General features: G+C 34.0%; 1 protein-coding gene across 2 annotated transcripts in view; it reads left to right on the top strand.

The window, feature by feature from the left end:
• Positions 1-6301: 6301 nt before the first annotated feature.
• The window catches only part of COL19A1 (collagen type XIX alpha 1 chain), a 389708-nt gene continuing 369673 nt past the window's right edge, over positions 6302-26336 (top strand). For both annotated transcript variants that reach the window (XM_074310576.1, XM_074310575.1), the window contains exons 1-2: positions 6302-6468; positions 14882-15008. In XM_074310576.1, coding sequence (XP_074166677.1) covers positions 14918-15008 — 91 coding nt within the window. In that variant the 5' untranslated portion in view covers positions 6302-6468; positions 14882-14917. The remainder of the gene's footprint in view (positions 6469-14881; positions 15009-26336) is intronic.

Raw genomic sequence — 26336 nt, 5'->3', positions numbered from 1 at the left:
CTTTTGTACAAACAAAACTAATGCAAACAAGATTAGAAGGGAAGTAACAAATTGGGAAAACATTTTTACAGTTAAAGGTTCTGATAAAGGCCTCATCTCCAAAATATACAGAGAATTGACTCTAATTTATAAGAAATCAAGCCATTCTCCAATTGATAAATAGTCAAAGGATATGAACAGACAATTTTCAGATGATGAAATTGAAACTATTTCCACTCATATGAAAGAGTGTTCCAAATCACTATTGATCAGAGAAATGCAAATTAAGACAACTCTGAGATACCACTACACAACTGTCAGATTGGCTAAGATGACAGGAACAAATAATGATGAATGTTGGAAGGGCTGTGGGAAATCTGGGACACTGATGCATTGTTGGTGGAGTTGTGAAAGAATCCAACCATTCTGGAGAGCAATCTGGAATTATGCCCAAAAAGTTATCAAACTATGCATACTCTTTGATCCAGCAGTGCTACTACTGGGCTTATATCCCAAGGAAATACTAAAGAAGGGAAAGGGACCTGTGTGTGCCAAAATGTTTGTGGCAGCCCTTTTTGTAGTGGCTAGAAACTGGAAAAGGAATGGATGCCCATCAATTGGAGAATGGTTGGGTAAATTATGGCATATGAATGTTATGGAATATTATTGTTCTGTAAGAAATGACCAACAGGAGGAATACAGAGAGGCTTAGAGAGACTTACATGAACTGATGCTGAGTGAAATGAGCAGAACTAGGAGATCAATACACATTTCAACAACAATAATATATGAGGATGTATTCTGATGGAAGTGGATATCTTCAACAAAGAGAAGATCTAATTCAGTTCCAATTGATCAATGATGGACAGAATCAGCTACACCCAGAGAAGGAACACTGGGAAATGAGTGTAAACTGTGAGCATTTTTTGTTTTTCTCCCCAGGTTATTTTTACCTTCTGAATCCGATTCTTTCTTTGCAACAACAACAACAACAAAATTCAGTTCTAGTATATACTATAACATATTTAATATGTATGGGAATACCTGCCATCTAGGGGAGGGGATGGAGGGAAGGAGGGGAAAATTTGGAATAGAAGGGATAATGTTGTAAAAAAATTACCTATGCATATGTACTGTCAAAAAATGTTATAATTATAAAAATAATTTTTAAAAATTACAAATGAGAGGTAATGAAAATCTGAATTATATTAGTAGTTCCAGGAGTAGTGAGAAGGGAAAGTATGAAACAGTGTACACATAATGAATGAGAATTGGAAAATAATTATATGTATAAAGAAAAGGGGAAAACTAAAGATATGTTTAAATATTCCAATTTTATTTCAAATCTAAATTTCCTCATCTATAAAATGAAAAGGTTCTTTTTATTCTTATCAAGCTCTATAGTGTAATAGTTCTATATACTAGGATTTTTAACATAAGATTTTAACATATTTATATTCAGTGGCATTTTTTAAGCACCTACTTGTAAAAGCACTGTTCCAAGGCACTTTGGTTACCAAGACAAAAACAAAAGCAATCCCTGGTTTCATGAAGCTTATACTCTATTAGTAAGCAGCAAGGTGGAAAACAAAACCAAATGGGTCATGAAGAATTAGATATGAATGAAAAATGACAGAAAAAGATGGCTTATGGAGTCTAAAAGACTTGAATTTAAATCCAGTCAGACATTTATTTGCCCTTGGGCACGTGACTTAACATCTGCCTGCCTCAGTTTCCTTAACTTTAAAATGAGGACAATAGCATCAATGTCACACACTTGTTGTAAGGAACAAAAGAGTTCATATTTTTAAAGTACTTAGCATAAATGCCTGACCAATAATAGATGCTTAGTAAATGCTAGTTCTCTTCTCTCTCTTTGTACTTTCTATTGGGGAAAAAAACATGTACCCAGAAAAACAAATACAAAAATATATACAAAATTAAAACAAAATCATTTCAGAGAGAAGAGAGCATTATTCAAGTAAGTGATATCAGGAAAGGTCATATATTGGAAGTTAAAATTAATCTGGATGATGGAAAGAATTGATTATTAATCAATAAGCATTTGTTAAGTGTCTGCTTATGTTCCAGATATTGTGCTGGGGATGTAAGTATGAAAAATGACAGTTTCCTACTTTCAAAGAGCTTATTTTACAGTCAGTGAAGATAACAGACAAAAAAAAAAAGCTGAAAAGTTTGAGGGTTAGGGAGTACCTAATATGGGAACTTGATGAAAAAGTCAATTAGAGAAGTCCCAAATTAATGTAGGCAGATGAAAAATTGAACTCTCTCCTCCAATGGAGGCTTGGAGTTCATGAACTCACCAATTAGAGAAGCAGAAGTTAATAAAGAGGGAAGGAAGTACCAAGAGATACCTAGGGAGTCTAAGAAACAGAAATCAGTAAGGAGATGATTCTGGCCATAGGAGATAGTCTATGTAAAAGAACAGAAGCAGGAAGTGAATGTATTTAATAGGAAGAGCAAATAGACCAATATGGTAGAAAGCATTAAGCCTGTGAAATCAGCCTGGAGATATAGGTTAGAGTCTCAATGTGAAAATAACGATCCTGAGGAGTCTATGCTAAAGGCAATAGTTACTGAAATTTCTTGAGCAGGAAAGTATGATGGTCATTTCTGTGCTTTAGGAATATCAGTCAATATGTCACTTGTATGAAGGATGGATTAGAAAAAAGAAAGGTTAGAAAGGAAAAGACCAATTAGGAATTTATGGTAGCAATAATTTAGATGAAAGATCCCGAGAATCTCAAATAGGGTAATCACTATGGAACGAAGGAAACATTTATTAAATGCCTATGATGCTTGTTTCCTTTCCTCTCTTCCTCTTTCATTGAGAGAAAAAAAAGACATGTACCCATACAAATAAATACAAAATACATACAAAGTTAAAACAAAGTCACTTGCATGGAGGAGGAAGAACACTAAACTCTAGATTTCCAAATAGATTCTATTTGGAAAGATCATATATTGGAGGTTACAATTAATCTGAGTTCCAAGAAGAGAATCAATTTACAAATATTATTTCATTTAATCTCCACAAAAACCATGACAAATAGATACCATTATTTTCTCCATTTTACACTCCAGGAAGCAGGCAGAGGTTAAATGACTTACCTAGGGCCACAGAGCTAGAAAATGGGAGTCAGAGTTGAATGGGGATCAGATCTTCCTCTTTCTAATCCGTGCACTACCCACTGCCCTACCCAGCTGTCGCTGGTCTTTAGGAGTGAAGGACTGTTTACTTTAATACTTAGCTGGGAGATTCTTAAAGGACATAAATGAAATGTGAAATTTAAAAACATACTTCTCAGCTTTCTTCACATAGAATGGAATGTTAGCATTGACACCACTTCCTTATTCATGCCTAACCCTAATATCTGACTTTGGTTGAGCTACACTGATTCTTTGAAGACATTTTTATAAACTGTTGAAAATTATGCCAGTGATAGCCTCCTCTCTGATTTCCAAGCCAGGTGCATTTCACAAGCTATATTATTTTTAAGAATGGAAGTAAACAAAAATGACAAGGAGAGGTGCCTATCTTCAAATGAGAATCCCTACTACAGAATCAATAGTGGAAATAACACCTTGAGTCAAGTAAACTATTGAATATAATTGAGACTATAAATGCTGTAGGTCACTTCTTTTAACCCTTAAATTTAACAGAGTTATAGTTAGTGAATGTAACTAAAAGGGGATGTTGATGATGACAAGTCAGTATTCTGTAATTACAGTTAACAATAAAGTCTGTTCTATTACTATTTGATGCAGTGAAGTAATTTGTTGGGTTTTGTGTAGAAGTCATGTGTTCCAGTGCCCTGAAATTTCACTGAAGAATGAATACCCTTATGTTTTGTTAACTGAGAAGTTAGCTTGGGGCATTACTGAATTTCTTTCTCCTTGGCAAATGGAAACTATGGAATAATAATAAAAAAGGAAAGTAAAAAGAAAATACAAAAGGATCTGATAAATGCAATATTAAAAAATTAGAAAACGAAGAAGCATAACAAAAAGGATTAGAAAAGAATGAGGCTCCTTAAGGGGAAAAAACTCCCAAACATACAAACCTATTGTCAATGTACTGAATAATGTTCATTTTAAATGGGTTATACTATACATCTGGTGTATTCAAAGAATAGAACCAACTTTGAAAAAAACATCAAATATAGTTCACTCCTCTGGTGGCACAAAAACAGTTAACCTTGTCCTACACAGAACATAAATGTTGAAAGGTTTTCATTTCTAAAATAGCTTTTTTAGTACAGAAGGGATTCCCACATGCACACAGCTAAACTGGGCATTAGAAAGGCAGCAAGCTGTTTGCCAAGATTCAGAGTTCTGTCAGAAGCCCCTATTATTTTCAGATGTTAGGTCAGGGACTGTAGTTTCAGGGGACAGTTAAAGGAAAGGCTGATCCTTTTAAATTTTACTTAGGATACATAAAGTGCTGCTGGTTAGGAAGAAGAGACTTTCTATTTTAGGTCACTTTCAAATTCAATGACAAGAATTTTTGAAAAGACCAGAACTTGGCGCAGAGAGAGAGAGAGAGTGTGTGTGCCTGTGTGTGTCTGTCTGTGTGTGTATTTGTGTATGGAAAAGCTTGATCAGGCATCATTGTGAAACAAGAATTATTAAGAAAGTGAATGAAATGGGAATACTTTTTTAATAAAAAATGGAAACTACATCATGTAACTGAGGTTTAGGGCAGATGCCAGATGAGGGATAATAGAATTTTGAAAGCAAAGAATATAGTTCTCCATTTTGATTGTGGACTGAAAGGAACATTTTAAACTGTTAACATTATTACTACAAACATGCTTGGATGTTTCAAATGACTGTTAAAATATTTTGAAAAACTGTGAAATTTTTAAAATGTTTAAAGTACTTTATTTTTTATTAAAACAAATTAGAAGTAAAAGTTTAATTTCCTGAGTTTTTTTTTTTAATTTTATTTAAGTGGTACCAATTAAATATGTATCCATTGTAGGGAGCTTTATTTCGAGAGAAATTACAGCCAGAATGCCCACTTCAAAATAATAGCTTTTGGTGAATATAGAAATACAACTTAACAGGAAACAAATGCTAAAATACAAATTCTAAGGTAGGCTTTTTGTTGGTGTTATTGTTGTCAATGTAATAAACACCAAAGTCAATGAATTTATGAATCACATCTTTCAAAATGGTCATTTGAGCAGTGTGACTCACTTGGTACTGTAGCTGGTTGACTCTTCTTTGCAGCAATCAAAAATTAATGGTGAAAATCATGTAAGAAGAGAATATTTTATGAGATATAAATGCATGCTATATAAGGAGATCTGTATCATTGTAGATAAGGATCTAGATAATAAATGAATCTGAAATTATTTTTGATACTTATAGGAACCTGAAGGGTATATTAAAAAAAATCTAGCAGTCCATTCTTTTGTCAGCATTTCTAATCTTTATTAGTTTTATCAGTTAATGGCATGTCAAGGGACATCAAATATCTGTGCTGCCAAGTTATATTTTAAATATTTTGATAAAAAAAATCTTACTGTGACTACACATTTTATTTAGACCCAGTCCAAGATAATAGAAGTAGCTTATTTTTTTCGTTCTTGGTTACAATTTTAATCTTCTAAGACTTTTGATCATTTATAATCAATAAAGTGAGATCTCTAATTTGTATAAAATCATATTTCTAATCAATGCCAACTATGACAAAAAAAATTAAACAAGATATTCATTCTCCAATGTCCAAATTGCCTATCTCCTACAAATTTTTCTTTCTTTAGTATTTTTGTTTAAATACAAAGAGATCTGAAGAAACTGATCATATTTAGATGTTGAGTTAGCTCCAAAGTTCAAAACTAAGAATAAGGGGCAACATGAACACCTGGGCAAAAGTATTTCACTTTAAAAATAGTTCATGTGGCCTTAAAATAGTAAAACTTTACCTAATGTACTCTATACATTAACATTATTTTTTACAGCATTATTTAAGCTTTTTTTTTTTCTTTTTCAAACATAATAGAAAAACAGAAATGTGAGGATGATGTTCTTATTGATCATTTTTAAAGAGCCTATGCTCCACCTGTGGGTTCTTGCTAAATACAATACTTTCTATTTACTGATTCAAAACCAGAATTCTGATACTTTTTCAAACCTGAAAATCAAATTGTCTATTTTATAATCCATGAAACAGCTTTGCAAAAGATGCCACATCCCATCCTTTTTCTGGAATAAATTTTCAGACCTAGAAGATCTTAGTGTGATTAGAAAAGACCTGTGTCCAAATCTTGTTGGTGTCCCCTCTTGCAGTGTTTTCAGTTCTTGCTGAGTGGGAGGGTCACACTGTGTTAGACTAATAAGGACAGAGATGCATCCCCTTTCCCACTCATAGGGAGACTCACTCAAGCAACTCCTCAGCAGTTACAGCAGCCTTGTACGGACCTCTACCGTGCTTCTGAGGGACTTAAACAAAAACTGAAGGTAAGCTGTTCAAATTTGTAACTGGTTCTGCTTTCCCTGGCACACACACACACACACATACATTCTGTGCATGTAATCTGTCCATGTCAATGGTCATTCATGTTTATGTTTCTCAGTGTTTTAACTGTGCTCAGTAAGTCATTGACATACTACATCATGGACAAGTACATAGAACATACTCAAATGAGACCACATAGACACAGATATGTCTTTCATTATAAATTCCACACAAATTTAAGCTTACAACACAGCCATGTCTGTTGGGTGTGCTACCTACGGGGCAGTATATCTGTAATGCAGGTTTGTCCATTTTTTAGCTTGGCTATAGGTGTGTGTGAATATAGGCATGTATGCAGTTAAGTATGTGCTGCTGTATGTAGGTACTAATAATGCATTAAATGTCATAAAGAATCTCCTAGTGATTCCTATGCGTAGTGACAATGTCCTTGCCAGAAGAGTATAAATCCAGAATAGGTAATGCTGTTAGATTGAATTGTAGTTATTCTGCTGGCCTAGCTCCGGTAATTTAATTTAAGATGTGTTAATATGTTAGAAATTGAGAAAATAGGTATAAACTGGTGAAATGGAAGGTTCCTGGTCTTCAGTTCCTGCTTAGGTTGGCACTACCTACCGGGACATTCTGGGATCTGCTCCTATGTCATGGCCTAGGTGACACTACGGGAAGTAGGAGAGAGGAGGAGGGGAGCAGATCTAGCTGCAGCGGCCCGGGCACTGTTTCTTTCTGCAGGAGTGCCCCCGATCCCTCGCTTCTTAATTACCATGCAGCACGCGGCTGCTACCCTCCAGGCTAGCGGCCGTCTCCCGAATCCTCCAGTAGCATCCGTGGCCGCCGCTCCCAAAGTCCAGGTCATCGGCTCTAGAACGCTGTTGGCCGCGGTCGCCGCTGCACTAAAGCCTTCCACGGTCTTAGTCTGGGCCGGCGCTGCTGCACGAACGCCCGCCGCTGTTCGTGTGGTCTCTGGAGCCGCGGGAGGGTTGTCGCCGCCCTCTGCGCGCAGTCTCCAGGCTCGGGTGCAGCCCAGCTAGGGCGTTGCAGGGTCCCACAGAAGTTTCTTGGCCTGCAGCCAAGCGCACTAGCCCCAAGTGGGGCGGCGAGGAAGCCAGTTAGCAGCCAGGGGAGCGCGCCAGCCACTGAACCAGAGACCTAGCGAGACCCGGGAGGGCGGAAGCAGGGGAGGAGGTGCATGGTGAGGAGCTGGGAATAAGCCAGGTTAGGTCCGAAAAGAAGAAACAGATGATGATAGAACCGAGTAACTAGTGTGAGCGGGAAGCATGCAGCTAACACTGCCCAGAGAAGCTGGAACAAGTTTAGGAAACAAACTGGGGGAGAGAGGAAGTGGGCGGAATAGGATACCAGAAACTTGCATACTGTGGGCGCCTAATACATGTTAGTCGTATTGAATAGTATTGGAGAGACTGAGTGGGACTCGGTAGCAGATTTGAAAGGAAAATCCAGGAATATCAGAAAGTAAGAGTTTGAGGTTCTTTGCCCATAATAATGCTGACACTACCTACCGCATAGTGTTACTGTGGGGAAAAGTGGTTTGAAAATCTGAAAGCCCTGTGTAAATATGAATAATAATTTATTATCCTCAGCTTTGGAAGGGGAAGAGGAATTGGGAAGGAAAAGGAGATAAAAATAAGAAGGGTTCCCAGAACCATTTTGCACCAGCCCAGAAAGTGGTGGTATGGGTAAAGGAACACAGTTATAATGCCTCAAAAAGAAACAGAGAGCCAGAGCTGTGTAGAAATTTGGAGAGGCCTTGAGTTCAAATGCTAGCAACTCAGAATTTTGGGGCTTCAGTTTCCCATTTTGTAACATAAAAGGACTAGACTAAATGACCTCTGACACCGTTCTGCACTCTAAATCTATGATCTTATGACTGACTACTGCTGTAATTTTTAATTAAAATTAGATTTGTTCTCTTTCTTGGTGAGTGAGTTCAAGTGCCAGCTTCTAAAGTTAGGAATTTTAACTTGGTGTCCCTGGAAACTTGGCAGGGAAAGAGGGGGAGTCTATGAATTTGAATTTTTATTTCAATACAATTGGTTTCCTTTGTAATCCTATGTTTTATGTATTTAAACATATTCTCAGAAGAAGTTTCATAGATTTAAGCAGATTGTCAAATGGATCAATGACATTAAAAAACAACAACCTAAAACTTTAAGAATTCGCTACCTAATGGAAACCTATATTGAGCCCTCCCCACCTCAACTTTTTAGTAATCTTTCCAGCCCATTTCACTTCATTTAATTTTATATAAACATATTGTCTCCCCCAGTAAAATGGAACCTCTTGAGAGCAGTGGCTACTTAGTTTAGTTTTTTCTTATTCTTATTATTTGTATCATCACAACCACAGTGCTTGGTACATAGTAGCCACTTAATAAGTGTTTATTGGATTGAAATGAATTGTTGGTTATTGACACAATAACATTTTGTTAAATGGAGCCTGTGGAGGCAAGGCAATTATTGTAGAAAGAGTAAATAGTACATGTCAAATTTGACTGTATTGTCATCTTTGGAAAGGCATAACTCCTTGAATTTCAATTTCTCATCTGTAAACAACAACAACAACAACGGAAGGTCAAACTAGATGGATTCTGGGGTTACCTTCTTGTTCTAGAGCAGTGGTCCTATGTGTTTAGGGGTCCACTTTAAGAGTAGTTTATCTAGAGATATGATTTTCTCAGTTTGTAGACTATAGGGAATTTACCGTGAAGATGTCGCTATTGGGACTTTAAATGTGATATGAATGTGGTCCTTAAAAGTATCCCAATAAAAACATCTCTGACAAGGGGAAAGTTTATTAATGTAAAATGGCCTTCCAAGTAGGAGATGAGAAAGGTGGTCTGAAAGTAGGAAATTAATTCTCTAGGAGGGAAGGGAGATAAACACTAAAATGGAATTTTCCCTACACAAAGTAGGTCCTACTGCTAAAAACTATGAGGAATTTAAATATGTGATTTCCACTCCCCCTCCCCCAGAAGGGGCAGAGAGATCACCGAGATTAGTTAGTCTATCTTGAATCTCAACATGAAAATGCCATTCAGATAGCAAAAAGAAAGATGAGGAGAGATTAAAAATTTTTATTCCTTATTGTGACTTTCTGTATCTGAATCAGTCTCCTACAGGTATCATGATAAGTTAACTATCTAACACAAGTGGATACCTTTCTTATTCTTAAATTTTTCTAGGAAGAGAATTTAACATATACCATATTATTTTTTTTCTTTATTAAAGCTTTTTATTTTTCAAAACATATGCTTGGAGAATTCTTCAATATTAGCCCTTGCAAAACTTTTTGTTCCAATTCTATGCCCCTTCTCTCATCCTGTTCTCTAAATGGCAAGTAGTCCAATATATTTCAAATATATATTACCATATTATTTCATTTTAAAATCATCTTGTTGATGATCAAACTTTTCCTGATTTATACATAAATTTCTTTTACTATGATTTTTAAAAATCACCTTCTTGCTGTTCCTCATGTATAGCAATCCATCTTCCATCTCTATGCCTTTTCAGTAGACATAGTCCTTTAATTTTTCTTTTTAGAATCCTCTACTTCCTTTAAGAATCAATTCAAGCACTGCCTTCTACTTAAAACCTTTCCTTATTCCTCTAATATTATTAAGTAAAACAAATGATGAAAATGAATGAATGGAGTGGAAAGGCTTCAATAGGGGAAGTGGCACTTGACAAAATATTACAGTCAGGGAATAGTATGGTTTGCCCAAATAGAGCAGGGAGGGCATTCCAGGCAAAGGGAATGGCATGTGTCAAGGCTTAGAGTCAGGGGTGAGCAAGTCATGTGCCTGGCTGAAACAGAAAATCCAAGTTGGAGTGTAACAAGAGATGAGAGTAGTTAGATAGTGAGGTGGGTGGGGGAGGGGAGAGGGGCAGAGGAAGAGACAAAGGTAGAGAATCTTCAAACAAAATCAATTTAGATGTAATATGGGAACTATAACTGTAGATTTTGAAGCAGATTAATATGATTATATGATTCTTCTTGCTATTCATATAATGGATTGGAGCGATAGACAAATAAGTGGTAGACACATTGTTTTAGTTATTAAAGCACAGATGGGACAAGGTATTAGTACTTATGAAGTAAGGTCTGAAAAACAGTGATAAGAGGGGTGTTTCTATGAACTAGAGGCCGTGAATCTTCAATTTAAACGCATGCTTTTGCTTATTACAAAGTTATATTTGTATAGGACTTTACAAAGTGCTATTATTATTATTACCTCATTGAAATAAAATAAAATCACAAATCTATTTCCAGAAAGCTCTTAAAGAATTAAGTTAATGATGGAAATTTTAGTCACTAGCAGCAGGGTCAGAGGAAGAGAATGGTTCATAAAATCATAGATCCTGAACTGGAAAGGACCTTAGAGATCATGGAGTCCAAGTTCCACGTTTAAGAAAGGAGAAAAAAGGAGGGCCTTAGAGGTAAAGTGACTTGCTCGGTCACACAATAAGTAAGATGATAACGATGATGATAATATGAAGAATTTATGTTGTATCTCTTGTGTGTCAGGAACTATGCTAAGTAATCCCTCTAGAATTATTATCTCGTTTGATCTTCAGACAACAAATCTATGTTGCTATTAATAACCCCATTTTACAGTTGAGGAAACTGAAGCAGGCAATGAAGTGACTTGACAACCAAGATCACATCACTTACAAGTATAATAGGATGGAAAGAGTGTTAGTCTTGACACTAACTTTTGTCAGACAACAAAAGTTCAAATTCTGCTGAATAGGCAAATGCCTGATTTGTTATCTGCAAAATGAAGGAGTTGAACTAGAAGATCTTTAAGTCTTTGATTATGCTTCAAAATTTCCCAGGATGTGCAAGTCAATGTAGTCCTTTGGAATGCCACTATATATAAAGAAAATATCATATGGAAGAATAAAAGGTCGAATATATGGAAGAATAAAAGGTCGAGAATTGCAAGGGAACTAATGAAAAAAAACTCAGAGGAAGGTGGTCTAAGTGTACCTGATCTAAAGCTATATTATATAGCAGCAGTCACCAAAACCATTTGGTATTGGCTAAGAAATAGACCGGTAGATCAGTGGAACAGATTAGATACAAAGGACAAAAAAGGGTACATCTATAGCAATCTAATCTTTGACAAACCCAAAGATTCCAACATTAGGGATAAAAATTCATTATTCGGAAAAAACTGTTGGGAAAACTGGAAATTAGTATGGCAGAAATTAGATATGGATCCACACTTAACACCATATACCAAGATAAGATCAAAATGGATCCATGATTTAGGCATAAAGAGGGAGATAATAAATAGATTAGAGGAACAGAGGATAATCTACCTCTCAGACTTGTGGAGGAGGAAGGAATTTATGACCAGAGGAGAACTAGAGATCATTATTGATCACAAAATAGAAGATTTTGATTACATCAAACTAAAAAGTTTCTGTACAAATAATACTAATGCAAACAAGATTAGAAGGGAAGTAACAAATTGGGAAAATATTTTTAAAAACAAAGGTTCTGACAAAGGTCTCATTTCCAAAATATATAGAGAACTGACCATGATTTATAAGAAACCGAACCATTCTCCAATTGATAAATGGTCAAAGGATATGAACAGACAATTCTCAGAGGGAGAAATTGAAACTATATCCACTCACATGAAAGAGTGTTCCAAATCACTACTGATCAGAGAAATGCAAATTAAGACCACTCTGAGATACCACTACACACCTGTCAGATTGGCTAAGATGACAGGAACAAATAATGATAAATGTTGGAGGGGATGTGGGGAAATTGGGACACTAATACATTGCTGGTGGAGTTGCGAAAGAATCCAGCCATTCTGGAGAGCAATCTGGAATTATGCCCAAAAAGTTATCAAACTGTGCATACCCTTTGACCCAGCAGCGCTACTACTGGGATTATATCCCAAAGAAATACTAAAGAGCGGAAAGAGTCATATATGTGCCAAAATGTTTGTGGCAGCTCTTTTTGTTGTAGCTAGAAACTGGAAGATGAATGGATGTCCATCAGTTGGAGAATGGTTGGGTAAATTGTGGTATATGAAGGTTATGGAATATTATTGCTCTGTAAGAAATGACCAGCAGGAGGAATACAGAGAGGCCTGGAGAGACTTAAATCAACTGATGCTGAGTGAAATGAGCAGAACCAGAAGATCACTGTACACTTCAACAACAATACTGTATGAGGATGTATTCTGATGGAAGTGGAAATCTTCAACATAAAGAAGATCCAACTCACTTCCAGTTGATCAATGATGGACAGAGGTAGCTACACCCAGAGAAGAAACACTGGGAAGTGAATGTAAATTGTTAGCACTAATATCTGTCTGCCCAGGTTGCATGTACCTTCGGATTCTAATGTTTATTGTGCAACAAGAAAATGATATTCACACACATGTATTGTACCTAGACTATATTGTAACACATGTAAAATGTATGGGATTGCCTGTCATTGGGGGGAGGGAATAGAGGGAGGGGGGGTAATTTGGAAAAATGAATACAAAAAAAAAAAAAAAAAGAAAAAAAAAAAAATATCGCATGTCTGACTCTTGTTTGAGAAAGCATGGCGTAATGGATAGAGACCTAGACTTGGAAATAGGAAGATTATTTGAATCCTGTCTCCTGTATTTCCTAGCCATGTGATCATGAGCAAGTTATTTAATTTCTTTTTAGTTGCTGTATCTGTAAAATGAAAGAGTTGTTTTTGCTCTCCTGGGTCTCTTTTACTATGAAATCTATGATCTTATAAGTTCCTGAGTCAGATTTAAATTCAGGTTTTTCTAAGGCCCAATTAAGTGCTCTATTCATTATATCATACTGACAGTCAAAAAAAATGAAACTGGTCAGTCAAGCCTTCTGGTGACTGCTTTTTTTGTGGAGTGAATCATTTCATTCATATTCCCTAAAGTTAAATTACAGAACCCATGCAGTGCCTTGAAGTAGAAAAATGAATACACAAAAGTTATAATTATTTGGGATTTTTATTTTCTTTCATTTTGATTTTTTTAGGAAAGAAAAAACTTACTTTATTTGTTAATTCTCTCTACTGTCCTTCTCAATTTATTCTCTGTAACCCCTATATCAAATCATAAGATTCCCAGAGAACTCATTCCATTTATTTAAGGCACTGGAGGTACCATTTTACATATAACCTGATTTTACATATGAGGAAGATGCACCTTTGAAAGTTTAAGTAACCTGATAAAGGTAATATTGCTGGGTAGTTGGTATAACTCTAGAATCAATTTAAGACCAGTGATCTTTTCCACCCCCCCATACTATACATATCAGTGAGCTAACTCATTAAAAGGGATTATTTTATGTGCCTAACTCTTTACCATCTTTTCTGACCTAACAGTAAACAGGGTCCTAAAGAAATGAAAACTCAAAGACAGGCATGTTGATGGAAGGAATAAGTGGTAAAAGATTGCTACCTTGAAGATGTCTTCCTTTGTCTTTGAATTATTCATGTATTTCTAATTGCTAGAAAGTAGGCATTATGTCTTATAGCCCTGAGCCCCCAAATAGGAAGAAAAAAGAAGTCAAATAGAGAAGCATAGGTGTTGCCATTTTCACAGTTCTGCCAAAGACTGGTCTAGTGGTTATTAAAAGAAGGAAAAAAAGTAACTATACTGCTACTAGTTGTTGATTATATCAGTATTTGGCTACCAAAGGAAATGATGACTGATGGTTTTTTCTAATAATTTTTTAAAGCCCTCAGGTCTTCCATAATACTCTTCTTTTATATTTGACAATTAAGACTTTTTCTCTAGTTTTCTCAATTCAATTTAATTGTCTAATTCAGGCATTGGCAATCTGCCCTCAGGCCTGCCATCTGTCTGTTTTTGTACAGCTCTAGACCTAAGATTTTTTTTTTACATTTGTAAATAAAGTTTTATTATATTTTAAAATGTAAAAAAAAACATTTTTTATTCATTGGCCATGCCAAAAAAAAACAAAACAAAACAAAAAAAAAAGCAAAAAAACAAAAACAGATGGTAGATTTTATTCACCACCCCTGGTCAAAGTTGCTCTGCTATTCACAATCTCAGAGAATTGCCTACACCTTTAAGGTAATGCTCAAAGTCATGACTAATTGAAGGTCATCCAACCAGTTAGAGTGGGAAGCTGCATTGGGACCAAAGAATTCCTAGTTCTGAGGGTGTTCCCTAATACCCTGAGTCTCATTGGTCATACATCTGATACTAATCTGTAAACTTTCTCAGAATGCTTAATGTATACTAAAACATCAGTATTACATAAGATACACATTTTTTCTTTTTATTGTAGTTTTATTTGTGAAGAGAGAAATATAGGGAGGTTGGTAAAAATAGCATCACTCTGAAAACTTTCTCTTTTGCAGGTTTGTGGCTATTCATTCACCTGAAGTCCAGGGGACATGAAGGACGTGGGCTGTTGGATACCTGGGCTTTGGATGGCTCTGCTCCTACTTTCTACCGCCACTCCCATGGCAGTCACTGCTAAGTCAGGTAGTCAGGCCACTTTTTTTTTTTTTTTGGCAAGTAACCAAAATTGGTCATATCCTTGTCCTGTGAATTGCTCAGTCACAAAAAATAGATATGATAAAGGTTGAAGAGTACATCCTGCCCAATCACCTCCGGAGGTGGAATTGCAAATAGTATATTTAGTAATTTCTTTGCCCTGATAACCTTTAAGTAATAGAACTTCCATCATGTATCTTTAAAGGATATTGGAAGGTTTTCCATATTAGGTGGAATTTAATTTTCATTTAATTTAATTTTCATTCTCTTGTTCTTATATTATGTAGTTAACAGGATAAAATAAGCTTCCCTTTTTTGGAGAGATTTTTGAAGTTTTTAAATATGTGACTTTTTGCATAATTTTTTTACTCTATAGAAATTTTAACTCAGTACAATTAAAGAACACTTATTAAGTATATATAAGAGATGGCATAATGAATAATGAGCTAGCTTTTGAGAATCTGAATTCTTATTTGCTTTTGACACAATTTAGCTTTGTAGAAAAGGTGTTGATTTGCAGAGAAATCACAGGTTCACTCAGTCAATAAGCATTTGTTAAGGGCCAGGAATTGAATTGGCATTTAAAGAGAGTCCAAAACATAATCCCATTCAAATGGCAATCTACATATAAAACATTTTCTAGAGAAATTGGAGGTAATCTCAGAATTAAAGTATTAACATTTAGGGGGACCTGGAAAGACTTCTCATAGAAGGTTAGAAAGGAAAGCAGTACCATATGCCAAGAAAAGTGCTAATTTTAAAATTTAATCTATAACTACTGTCAATCAGACTGAACTGGTCTTTAACCTATTAACGTTTTAAGCCAAATTAGAGCAGGTTAGGGACAAAGATTAAGAATAAAATGGAAGTTTAATTTTAAAGTGTGGGAAATGGCTTGTGATCAAGGAAGGGATCTAGATACACGTGTTGGGGTTTCATCCCTAGTGAGGGGACCCAAGTCAGTGTAGAGATATCTCAATATTTATATCAATGACTAGGAAGTGAGCTGTACCCCTAACTATAAGGGGTAACAGCAACATTGAGACAAGATTTATTCATAGCGGGTCATAATCAGAACATGAGTAGTTATCTGGTGCTTGTCTGAGTTCAGAGATCACCTGGTGGTCCTCAAAGCAATATGACAATTATGTGATTTTGCCAAGGGGTGAAATCATCTAGAGAGTAAAGATTGTTGTTATGTCAAACTAATGGCACAACTTGCTTACTGGGTCTTAGTTGTGGAAAACAGGACATCTCCTAATATCGTGACATTCCCCACTTCTGGCTAAAGAAAGGGAGTTTGAAAGAACAGCTTTTTTCTGTCCAATAAAGGAAAGGCAAGTATAAGCCAAGGTATCACAAGAAGTTTCTCAGGGAAATAGTTATAGGAAATGATACTATACATTATTTGCTTGCAAGAAGAAAAGAAAGGGGAGCAAATATATAGGGGAAGAAAATGCCAACATTCATTTGAATCAGGGCCTTGATGGTTGGGAACATAACAAAAGGGAAGAAGGAAAAAAAAAACAGTTAGGACAGTATGCCCAGTTCTTGTCCAGAATTTTGGAACAATTGCCTTATCTATATCTCAGTTGCTTCTGGGTCCATATTAGATCTCCCTTAAGATCCCTGCAGGGTTCTGCTATCCATTCAAGAGAAAGAGCTTTTTTTCTGATGATCCAAGAATCCACATTCATGAATTTGGCAGTTGTGGGAATAACTGTGAGACCTGGTAGGGACCCTTAGAGAACTCCTTGTATCAATCTTTGAATGTGAGTTTTTGGTCAACATAACATAGGTTCTTAGATAAGAGTCTCAGAGCAATATTATAGAGTTGATGCAGTTTCCCAGTCACAGAAGGATAGTTTCAAACAATGCAATAAAGTTTTTTTTTCAAAATTTCCATAATTGTATACTTGCATTAAAACGAGTACAAATTAAATTACTTAAAGGTCTCATAATAGAGTAATACTGGGAAGGAAAATTTACATGTCACCAAGATAATCAAGAAAAAATGAAGGTAACTAAAATAAAGTCTTCTTGTATTCTATTAAACCATTCTCAATTTCCATTTAAGCAACATATTTTGAGTCCCAGATGTTTTATGTAGTCATCTAGTCCCTAAATATCTTTCCTTGGGCAATATGCTTATTTTCAGGACACTCTGGTTCCAAATTAAGAAGTTCCTAGATAATTCTGCTGATAATATCATTTAAATTTGGTTCACCAATTTTGAAACTTTAGAGAATTTCAGGGCATATACCATTTGCTATTTTATCCTTACCTAAATTCTGTCTGTGATATACGATGCTTTAACAAAATTTATGAGGGTCCAATTGCAAAATAAACTCTTCAACCTTTTAAAATTATCAGAAGATAATAAGGGGGAAATAATTTCACTTTATCATTATCCATACAATTTATGTGTAAAATCCAGTGCTCAAAACTGTTATCAAAACATGTTCAAACCCTGAATTTCCATAATAGATAAATTTCAGAAATCAAATATATACATCTGGATATAGTTAATAAAGAAAACAGCCTAATCCTATTGCTTTTATCAAAATTTACTATTCCATTTAATTAGAAAACTCTCATGTTATATTTTTATAATATTATTTAATCATTTTCCACTTAGAAGAAAATTGTCCCTATACTATAATTTTATTACAATTATAGGTCAAAATTGCATCCTATTATGATAACTCAGAGATGTTTTAGTATCAATCTATTATTTAATAGATTTAGTATAGTACTTATAAAACTTCTTGATTACAGAAATTTTATATGAAAGGTAAAAGAGGGACATAATTATAACAATGTCATCTATGATAGCAGAGGGAAAAAGCTCCCTTAAGCTTTGTTTGATTCCAGGCATTTCTCATATCTGACAATCATGTAGTTATAGGGTGTTAAAAGCAAGGCTCAAAATTAACCAGGCAGAAATTTTCCTTTTGGGAAAGAGAATAATACAATTGGGAAATAGAATCAGGAAGATCCTATCTAGGCCATGCCAAGGACATCCCCAACACTTTTCCCAGGCACAGACATCTAGTTACCAAAGTGCAACACATGACATTTTTTATTACTGGCTTCAAAATAATTGAGATAACTATCTCTGTAATCAAAGTTCAGATAATAGTAAATTACTGTTCTAGGAAATTTAATCTTAAGTAGTAAAATTTCACTAACCACAACTTAGGGCTTATCTTTCCCGATGTTTCTCTAACAGTTAACATGTCATTTATCCTTTACTTATAAATTAAAACTACCCATATTTTGGGGTTTCAAACTTATAGCAAATACCTGATAGTTAAGTCATCATTAATATATTGAAGCTACATTTTAAAATCACCATATTCACTTTCATAATACTCAAAAATTTTCAAATGAAAATTTGCTATTATAGTAAAAATTATATGCTTTATAACAAAATATACCTTATTAAATAACATTTTTCTAATATTTACTTTTCTAATATCCTTTTAAAAGTCTAATTAAAAAGTTGTTTTATCAAATAGTATTTCTGTTATAATGGTGGCTCAAATGTCACCATATAAGAGAATTTAGAAATTCAAAAATAACACAAACAATATCACATATTTAAAACATGAAGCAAACTTTCAGGTAACATCAACTGTATTTCCAAATTATCCCACATAAAAGTCATTGATCTTATTACCTTTGGCATTTTAAGCCCAATTTAGAGTTATCAGGTATGGAACAATTACATTCAACTAAAGAAATAATAATATAATAGATTGCTCATATGCTCATATACTATGCCAATCCCTGTGCTAAGCACTTTAAAATCGTTACATTAGTTTTATCCTTATAACAACCTTGAAGGGGTTTCTTTGGTTTAAACAATTTTCTCTTTTCATAATCAGAAATGTCAAGGAAGACTTAACAAGAGGTTGTTTTAAGTTTAAGAAATAATTTACCTATTTTTTTCCTTCACCCTTGGATTACTTTCAAACTAGCTACCTTCTTTTGTTGTCCTGGAACAATGAAGCTATTAACCTGGCTATTTATTTTAAAAACTTTTATTAAATTTAATCCTTATTTTCCTTAAAGCAAATTCTACAGAGTGATAATCCAAAACTTCCTAAGATATTTCAGAAGGGAGAAAGTTCTTGGCATTACCATAAGGTCCCAGGAGTTCTACCCTGCAATCATAAAATATGAGTTTTCAAACTCCTTAATCTTTCAAGATGTTTTTAGCAGTTCCATAAACTTTGATTATTTAACTTTATTTTTACAATTCTAACTAATCAAAATCCGAAATGACAGAAAAAATGTCTTGCAATTTTTTTTCTTTTTCTCTTTTCTAATAACCTAATCTCCCATGGACAGTCTAAAGTGGGAGTTAGTCCTATTTACTGAGATAGTTGCTTCAACAATGAAAGTTCATTCTTCTTTCCCAGTATCTCAACTCTCTAGCTATATCCCTTATAAGTTTTTCTGGGTGGCTTCATTTTAAATCTTTCAAAGGAACATAATTTATAAACAACACAAACATTACAGAGAAATTTTTCATTTTACAAACAGAATCACAGACAAAACAATAAGACAGATACAAACAGAAACAAACAATTTAAACAAGGCACACATTTACAATTCATATAAAGACACATGGTTACCAAGTAATGCAGTTTTAACTTTACAGTAGTTTACAATTTAAAAAGCAGAGGCACAAAGAAGAACAAGAGACATACAGTTAGGTGGGTAAATATTATTAGATAAGTTACACAAGAGAAGCAGTGTGAAGGGAATGGCAGAGTAGTTAGATGCCACTAACAGAATGACATGAGAAAACAGAATGGCTCTAGAAATGTTGCTGGCAAACAGAAGGAAACAATTGGATGTGGTTTCATTTCTGGTACAACTCTGTCACAAAAATTAATAGAGAATTCAGGGATTAATTATCCATCCTGTATAAGGAGATCTGTGCAGGAGTTAATAGACTCCTATGAAGTGGGACATAAAAAAATAGCCAAATTTGAGGGATTAGAAAAGGATATGGGAACCAAATCATTAAAAAAAAAAAAGAGGAAAAATTGTGAGAAATAGATGAACATTTGGTTTTCACAGTTCTGAAAATTAAATTGGAGAAATGAAATTTAATTTGGAAACTGAAACCCATAGGGACATCAAGGAATATTCAAGGATGGAGTTTATCTTCCCTTAAAAGAATGTAAGTTCCTTAAAGGCAGGGACTAGCTATGTAATGAGGAATGGAGATTCATGTCTTCTATAACATCCAATTAATGGGTTAATTGGGGAAGGACTTGTGCTTCAGGATAGGAAATAAAATTATTGCCTTTTCGGTTTTAAAGTTGTATCTACTCACCTAGGCCCCTATTCTTTCAAGAATGTAAAGAGAAACAGAGAGATGGAGAGAGAGAGACAGGAAGAGGGAGAGAAAGGCAGATACAATTACAATTTTATAGACTTGCAATTAAAAAAAAAAAAAAAAGCCCAGCAGAGGAATGAAGGAAGACAAATTAACAAAGGTTTGCAATTAAAAAAAAGAATGTTTTGAGAGGAACCAGGTTAGTAGAGGAACCTTAGAGTTTTCTTCATAAAAAATGGCAAACTTGATCAAGGTGGCTGCTCAAAGTATTGGAACAAGGATGAGGATAGAACACTCACCAGACTGAGGGGTGATGACAGATGGATCAGACTTTGGAGAAATAAATCTTCAGTGGTACCCAGTCCATTCCCACTGGTACCAGTGAGTAAAATGTTCCAATTCTGTGTGCAATCCTACTATTGACATAAATTAATGTCAACCAGACTGAACTGGCCTCTAACCTATGATAACTGGAGCAAAACAAAGCAGGTTAGGGACAGAAAATCAGGAATAAAAGGGAAATTTAATTTTAAAGTGAGGGAAATGGTTTGCAAGGGGGAAGATCTAGATACATGTGTTTGGGCCCCATCCCTTGTAGGGAGATCTGAGAAAGTGGGCTATATCCCTGACAATAAGGGGTAATGGCAGTAATGAAATAAATATGATTCATAGCAGGACTTCATGAGCAGAAAATGGATAGTTGTCTGGTGCTTGTTTGAGCTCAGCGAACACCTGGTGATAGTCAAAGCAATATAATAATTATGTGATTTTGCTAGAGAGTTAGATCATCCAGAGTGAGTGCAAAGGATTGTTGTTACGTCAAGCTTAGGGCTCAACTTGCTTGCTAAGCCTTAGTTCTGGAAAGCAGAGGGTCTCTTAACATCTTGGCAGTACAATAAATCCTCAGTAGTTAGGACTAATTGAGGTATTTGATCTTAATTAGTGTGAAAATAAAACTTCTTAAAATGTTTGAAAAGAAATGCCAATTTAAATACTTTTAAGTATTTATGGTAACTCAAACTCAGCTTAGAAAGATTTAGCAGCTATCATGTTGGAGGCTTAAAAATCTTGAAGTACTATATTTTGAAAAGCAAAAAAGCCAGGGTTGTAAATAATGGATTTTTAACAAACTGAAAGACTTTCATATATTTGTAACAAAAACAGCAGAACTTAAAATAAAGTTAAAATAAATATTGATACATAATATCTAGGAGAAAATAAACACAAAGGACTCAATAAGGTCAAATAGTTTACTTATATGAGAAAGTTATTAATTTTTTATTATTATCATTTTTATTTGAGCAGTTTGAAAGAAAAGCTTGGCTGAATATGATGGGTGATTCTTAAAATATATACAACAGTATAAGGAGCCATAAAAAGAAGCAATCATCTCATACAAATCAGACTAAAAAGGAAAATAGATAAAGCTAATGGAAGAGAGGACAGGTAATGCTGAAAACTTACTCTCATTGAGCATGGGTTAAAGAGGAACAACATATACATCTAGAATGGAATAAAAGATCATAAATTCAAAAAGAAATAAGAGGGCAATGGGATAGCTAAATGGCACAGTGGATAAAGCACTGACATTGAAGTCTGGCCTCAGACACTTAACACTTTCTAGTTGTGTGACTCTCGGTAAGTCACTTAACTCCAATTGCCATGCCAAAAAAGAAAGAAAGAAAGAAGGAAGGAAAAACAATAAGAGTGTAAAGGGGATTAAGAATTGGGGGAGTAGGCTAAGGGAGGAATTCTTAGAGGGGTGGATAAGTTAAGGCATAGAAGGGCAAGGAAACACAAGTAAAATAGAAGACTGAGAAGAGATAGGAATAAGGTAAGAAAGATAGACAAGAAAAATAGGAATGAGAAAAGTATACAACAAGTAATTATAACTTAGAATGGGATGAATTTAACCATAAGGTGAATTCCACAATATGCTGCTTTCAGGAAATGCTATAAAAACGAGACATATACACAAACACAAAATAAAGATCAGAAGTAGAATTTATTATATAAAAAGCCAGGGTAGTAACCATGATTTCAGACAAAACTAGTGATAAAGTAGTTTTAATCAAAACAAAAATATAGGGAAACTAAATTATATGTCAACCATATTATTCAATATTGTTTTAGACCAAAGCTTCTTAAAGTAGAGGGTTGTGACATGATGTGAAATTTCATAACTGAATGTGGGAGTTGGGGGAAATTTGACAACAGTAAAGGTAGCAAATATTCTGCCAAGATTTAATTCTTTATGGAAAAATAAACAAGCACATCCATCTCATTAGTATGCAAATCTGTTTTTGGCTTTAATAAATGGCAAAATTGAAAGAATACCAAAGAATTGTTTTAAAATAAATTTCTTTATGATCTAATCAGCAAATGTTTGATTTGTATACCTATTTTTTATAACTATATACCTGGGGTCATGTAAAAATTTCTTAGGCAAAAAGGGGTTGTGAGTGGGAAAAAGTTTATGTAGTCCTATTTTAGACCATTTAAAATAAGTAGACAGTATAAAATACCTGAGAGTATACCTGCCAAAATAGACACAGGATTTTTATGAATATAACCATAAAGCATTTTTTATACAAATAAAGTTAGGTCTAAATAATTGAAGTAATATTTACTGTTCATGAGTAGAAAAGTCAATATAATTATAAAAATGACAATTTTACCTATGTAATCTATTATGTAATGACATTACATTGAATTAATTTATTGAGTTAGAGAAAAATAATAACAAAGTTATTTGGAAGAACAAAAGGTCAAGAATTTCAAAGAAACCAGGGGGGAAAAGACATAAAGGAAATAGTTTCAGTAGTATCAGACTTTAAACAATAGTATAAGGTAAGAGCATTGTTGAACTGTAAAATGTATAATTTTGATTATTTTAATTAAAATTTTCTTTTATAAATATAACCTATACAGCCAAGAATCGGAAGAATGCAGAGAAATGCGTGGGGAACGGAATTTTCCTGAACTTTATCTCTCAGAAAGTGATAAGATGCAATATTACTATATTCTAGGAAATTATGAATGGGTTGGTTTAGCAAAATGTTGAAAGACTCAGACTTATGCAAGAAATTGCTATCCACTTTCAGAGAAATAGATGACAAATAGAAATAAAGCATAGTATGGTCTTACATATATGGTATGTGTGTATATGTGTACACATGTGTAAGTTTATAGATATCAATGTATATAAATATATATATATATATATATATATATATATATGTGTATATATGTATATGTGTGAAAAGATATGTATACAAATTTTTATATCTATCTATATCCATGCCTAATTGTAGCCTTTTTGGGGAGGAGGGGGGGATGAAGGAGAAAAGAGGAAAATTAAAGTAAAAAGTATACAATAGAGAAAAAAAGAAAATCTACAGGGAAGCAAAGAAAAGCTGGACAGCTTTGAAAACAATATGTAGTATTTGTCATATAGCTTTTCTTGAATTTTAAATTGAATCTGCTTTATATTGAATTCTCTCTTATCTTCTGCTATATATGTGGTGTTTTTTCTTTTCTTATTTTGTACTTAAGTTTAAAATAAATTTAAAACAATATAATGCATTGGATTGTATATACTGTTAGATTAAATGTCCTATTATATTTCACTGATATTAGTTTTACTAAATTGTTTCTAATCCTTCTCCCTCCCAAGCCTCTTATTTTATTTTATTTTTTGTTACAAAGGATAGTTCATTGGATAGAGAGGAGTATATTCAAAAATGAAGGTGATATTAAAAAAAAACCCTATATCTATCAATATAGATATAGATACTTATGTCTATATAGATATAGGAATATTAATGAAGAATCTGGACTAGATGACTTGTAAAGTTCCTTTTAACTCTATAATCCTTAAAACACTTTACTGCTCTTTCTTGAAAAGGCTTTTTTTCACAGTGAAAAAAATTCAAGACCGAATTTCAAAGAGAAACATTTATATTGTATGATACAATAAGGAGAATTAATAAAAAAAAGCTATAAGGGAAATTGCTTTTATAGTTGATTATAATTATGGAGTGAGAGAAGAGGCACTTGGAAAGGTTCATATCCTGAACAAGCCTAGGAAATAATTCAAATACAGTTCATTTTGTGTTAATTGGCAAAATGTCAACATAGTGTTCCTGTTGTGATTGTCAGAGAGCCTGACAGACTGCTCAGAACCAGATTTGGACCCCTTTTCTATGTGTTAATATCTTCTTAATTCACCAGGTTCTGTTTTTAATTTTGTCTTGTGCAGACCTGGTGGTACACTCACTAACCATTTACCGGAGGGAAGTAACTACTTCTAAAAATAAAATACAACAAATCTAAGGGATAGGATTGGGTTTCAGCTCTGGAGCTTGTGAAGTTGTCAACAGCGTTCTGTTAAACCTAAATATATGTAAGATAGGTTGTATCTTTTAATTGCTTTTCTTTATTTGCATGTTTGATTTAATGGTTTATTTTCAGAGGACTTTCTTAGTATAAGGATGGCTTCAGATTAATAAGAAGAAAGTGATTTGTAAAATTTTAAAATCTTCAGTATGTTATGAATTCTCTTCACCTAAATTTTTTGATTATCCTAATGTTACTAATACTGACAGAATCCATGGTGTTGCTTTGAGTAGGTCAGATAAGGAATACTTGTAAATATAAACTTTCATTTACTCTATGCTCCTTCAAATGAAAAGTAAAGACATATTTTCAATTTTAACTTATTTTACCAAAGGAAAATGAGGATAAAGCATTTATTAAGGAACTACTATGTGTCAGGCACTGACTGTCCTAAAGCATTTTGCAAATCATTTCTCATTTCATCCTCATAATGACCTAGGAGATAAGTGTTATTTTTTTTGTTGTTGTTCAGACATTTCAGTTATGTGCAACTTTTTGTGACTTCATTTGGGGTTTTATTGACAAAGATACTGTAGTGATTTGTCATTTCCTTCTCTAACTCATTTTATAAATTAGAAAACTAAGGCAGAGTTAAGTGACTTGCCCAGGATCACACAGTTAGTGTTTTGACACTAAGTTTGAACTCAGAAAGTTAAGTCTTCCTGACTTCAGGACTGATGCTGACACCACTTAGTTGTCCTAAGTATTATTATTATTCCCATTTTATAATTGAGGAAATTGAGCCAGATAGAAGTTGCCTGGAGTTACAAAACTAGTTTAAGTTCTGTGGCTGAATCTGAACTCACATCTTCCTGACTCTACTACGCACAGAGTTCTTATACCCTGCACCACTTATCTGTCAAGAGGTTAGGGGAGAGAGAATTGAATGGAAAAAAATAAGTCCAGAGATAATCCCCAAATCCAATTTAGTAAGTAGATTTCCTCAAATCTCAATAACAAATGCCTTAACAAGGAGCCACAGTTTGAGTTTTATTTGCTTTCCCAGATTGTCCAGAGATAGGAATGCTAATATGTAGCAAAAAAAAAAAAAAAAAGCAGAAATCATGTAAACTCAATCCCTTCCCTTTCAAATTGATCCCCTTTGCACTGTCACGTTGGCAGTGATGTTCCCAAAGCACTATTTTCTACATATACTCTCTCAAGTGAAAAAAACTCTACTACTAATTCTAAAAATGTACAATTTTTTGTTAATCTCAATGAACTTTTTGTAAGTATAAATATATTTCTATTAACTTTAGTGAAACATTGTTTCTATAATTTGATTTACAATTTGAAAAATACCATTTTCACTTTCTTCTAGCCCACAATCTTATATATGTATTCTTTCACACCAATGTATTCAGACCTGGGGTTTTTAGCAATCATTGTAAAGACCCAGAGGCTGTTACGCCCCTCTGTTAGGAATTTTGTTTTGACATTTTTGTTATTGTTAATACAAAATATCTGAAAGCTCTTATATTGATCCACTTATGAAAAAGAATGGGAAATAATAAGCAATAGTTGCATGCCTGAAGCAAATTGCTGTTCTTTTCTACTCTAAT

The sequence above is a fragment of the Sminthopsis crassicaudata genome, chromosome 4 (genome assembly GCF_048593235.1).
Source record: "Sminthopsis crassicaudata isolate SCR6 chromosome 4, ASM4859323v1, whole genome shotgun sequence".
NCBI lineage: Eukaryota > Metazoa > Chordata > Mammalia > Dasyuromorphia > Dasyuridae > Sminthopsis > Sminthopsis crassicaudata.
Note: the sequence above shows the minus strand (reverse complement) of the source record. Positions and strands in the feature narration are given on the sequence as shown.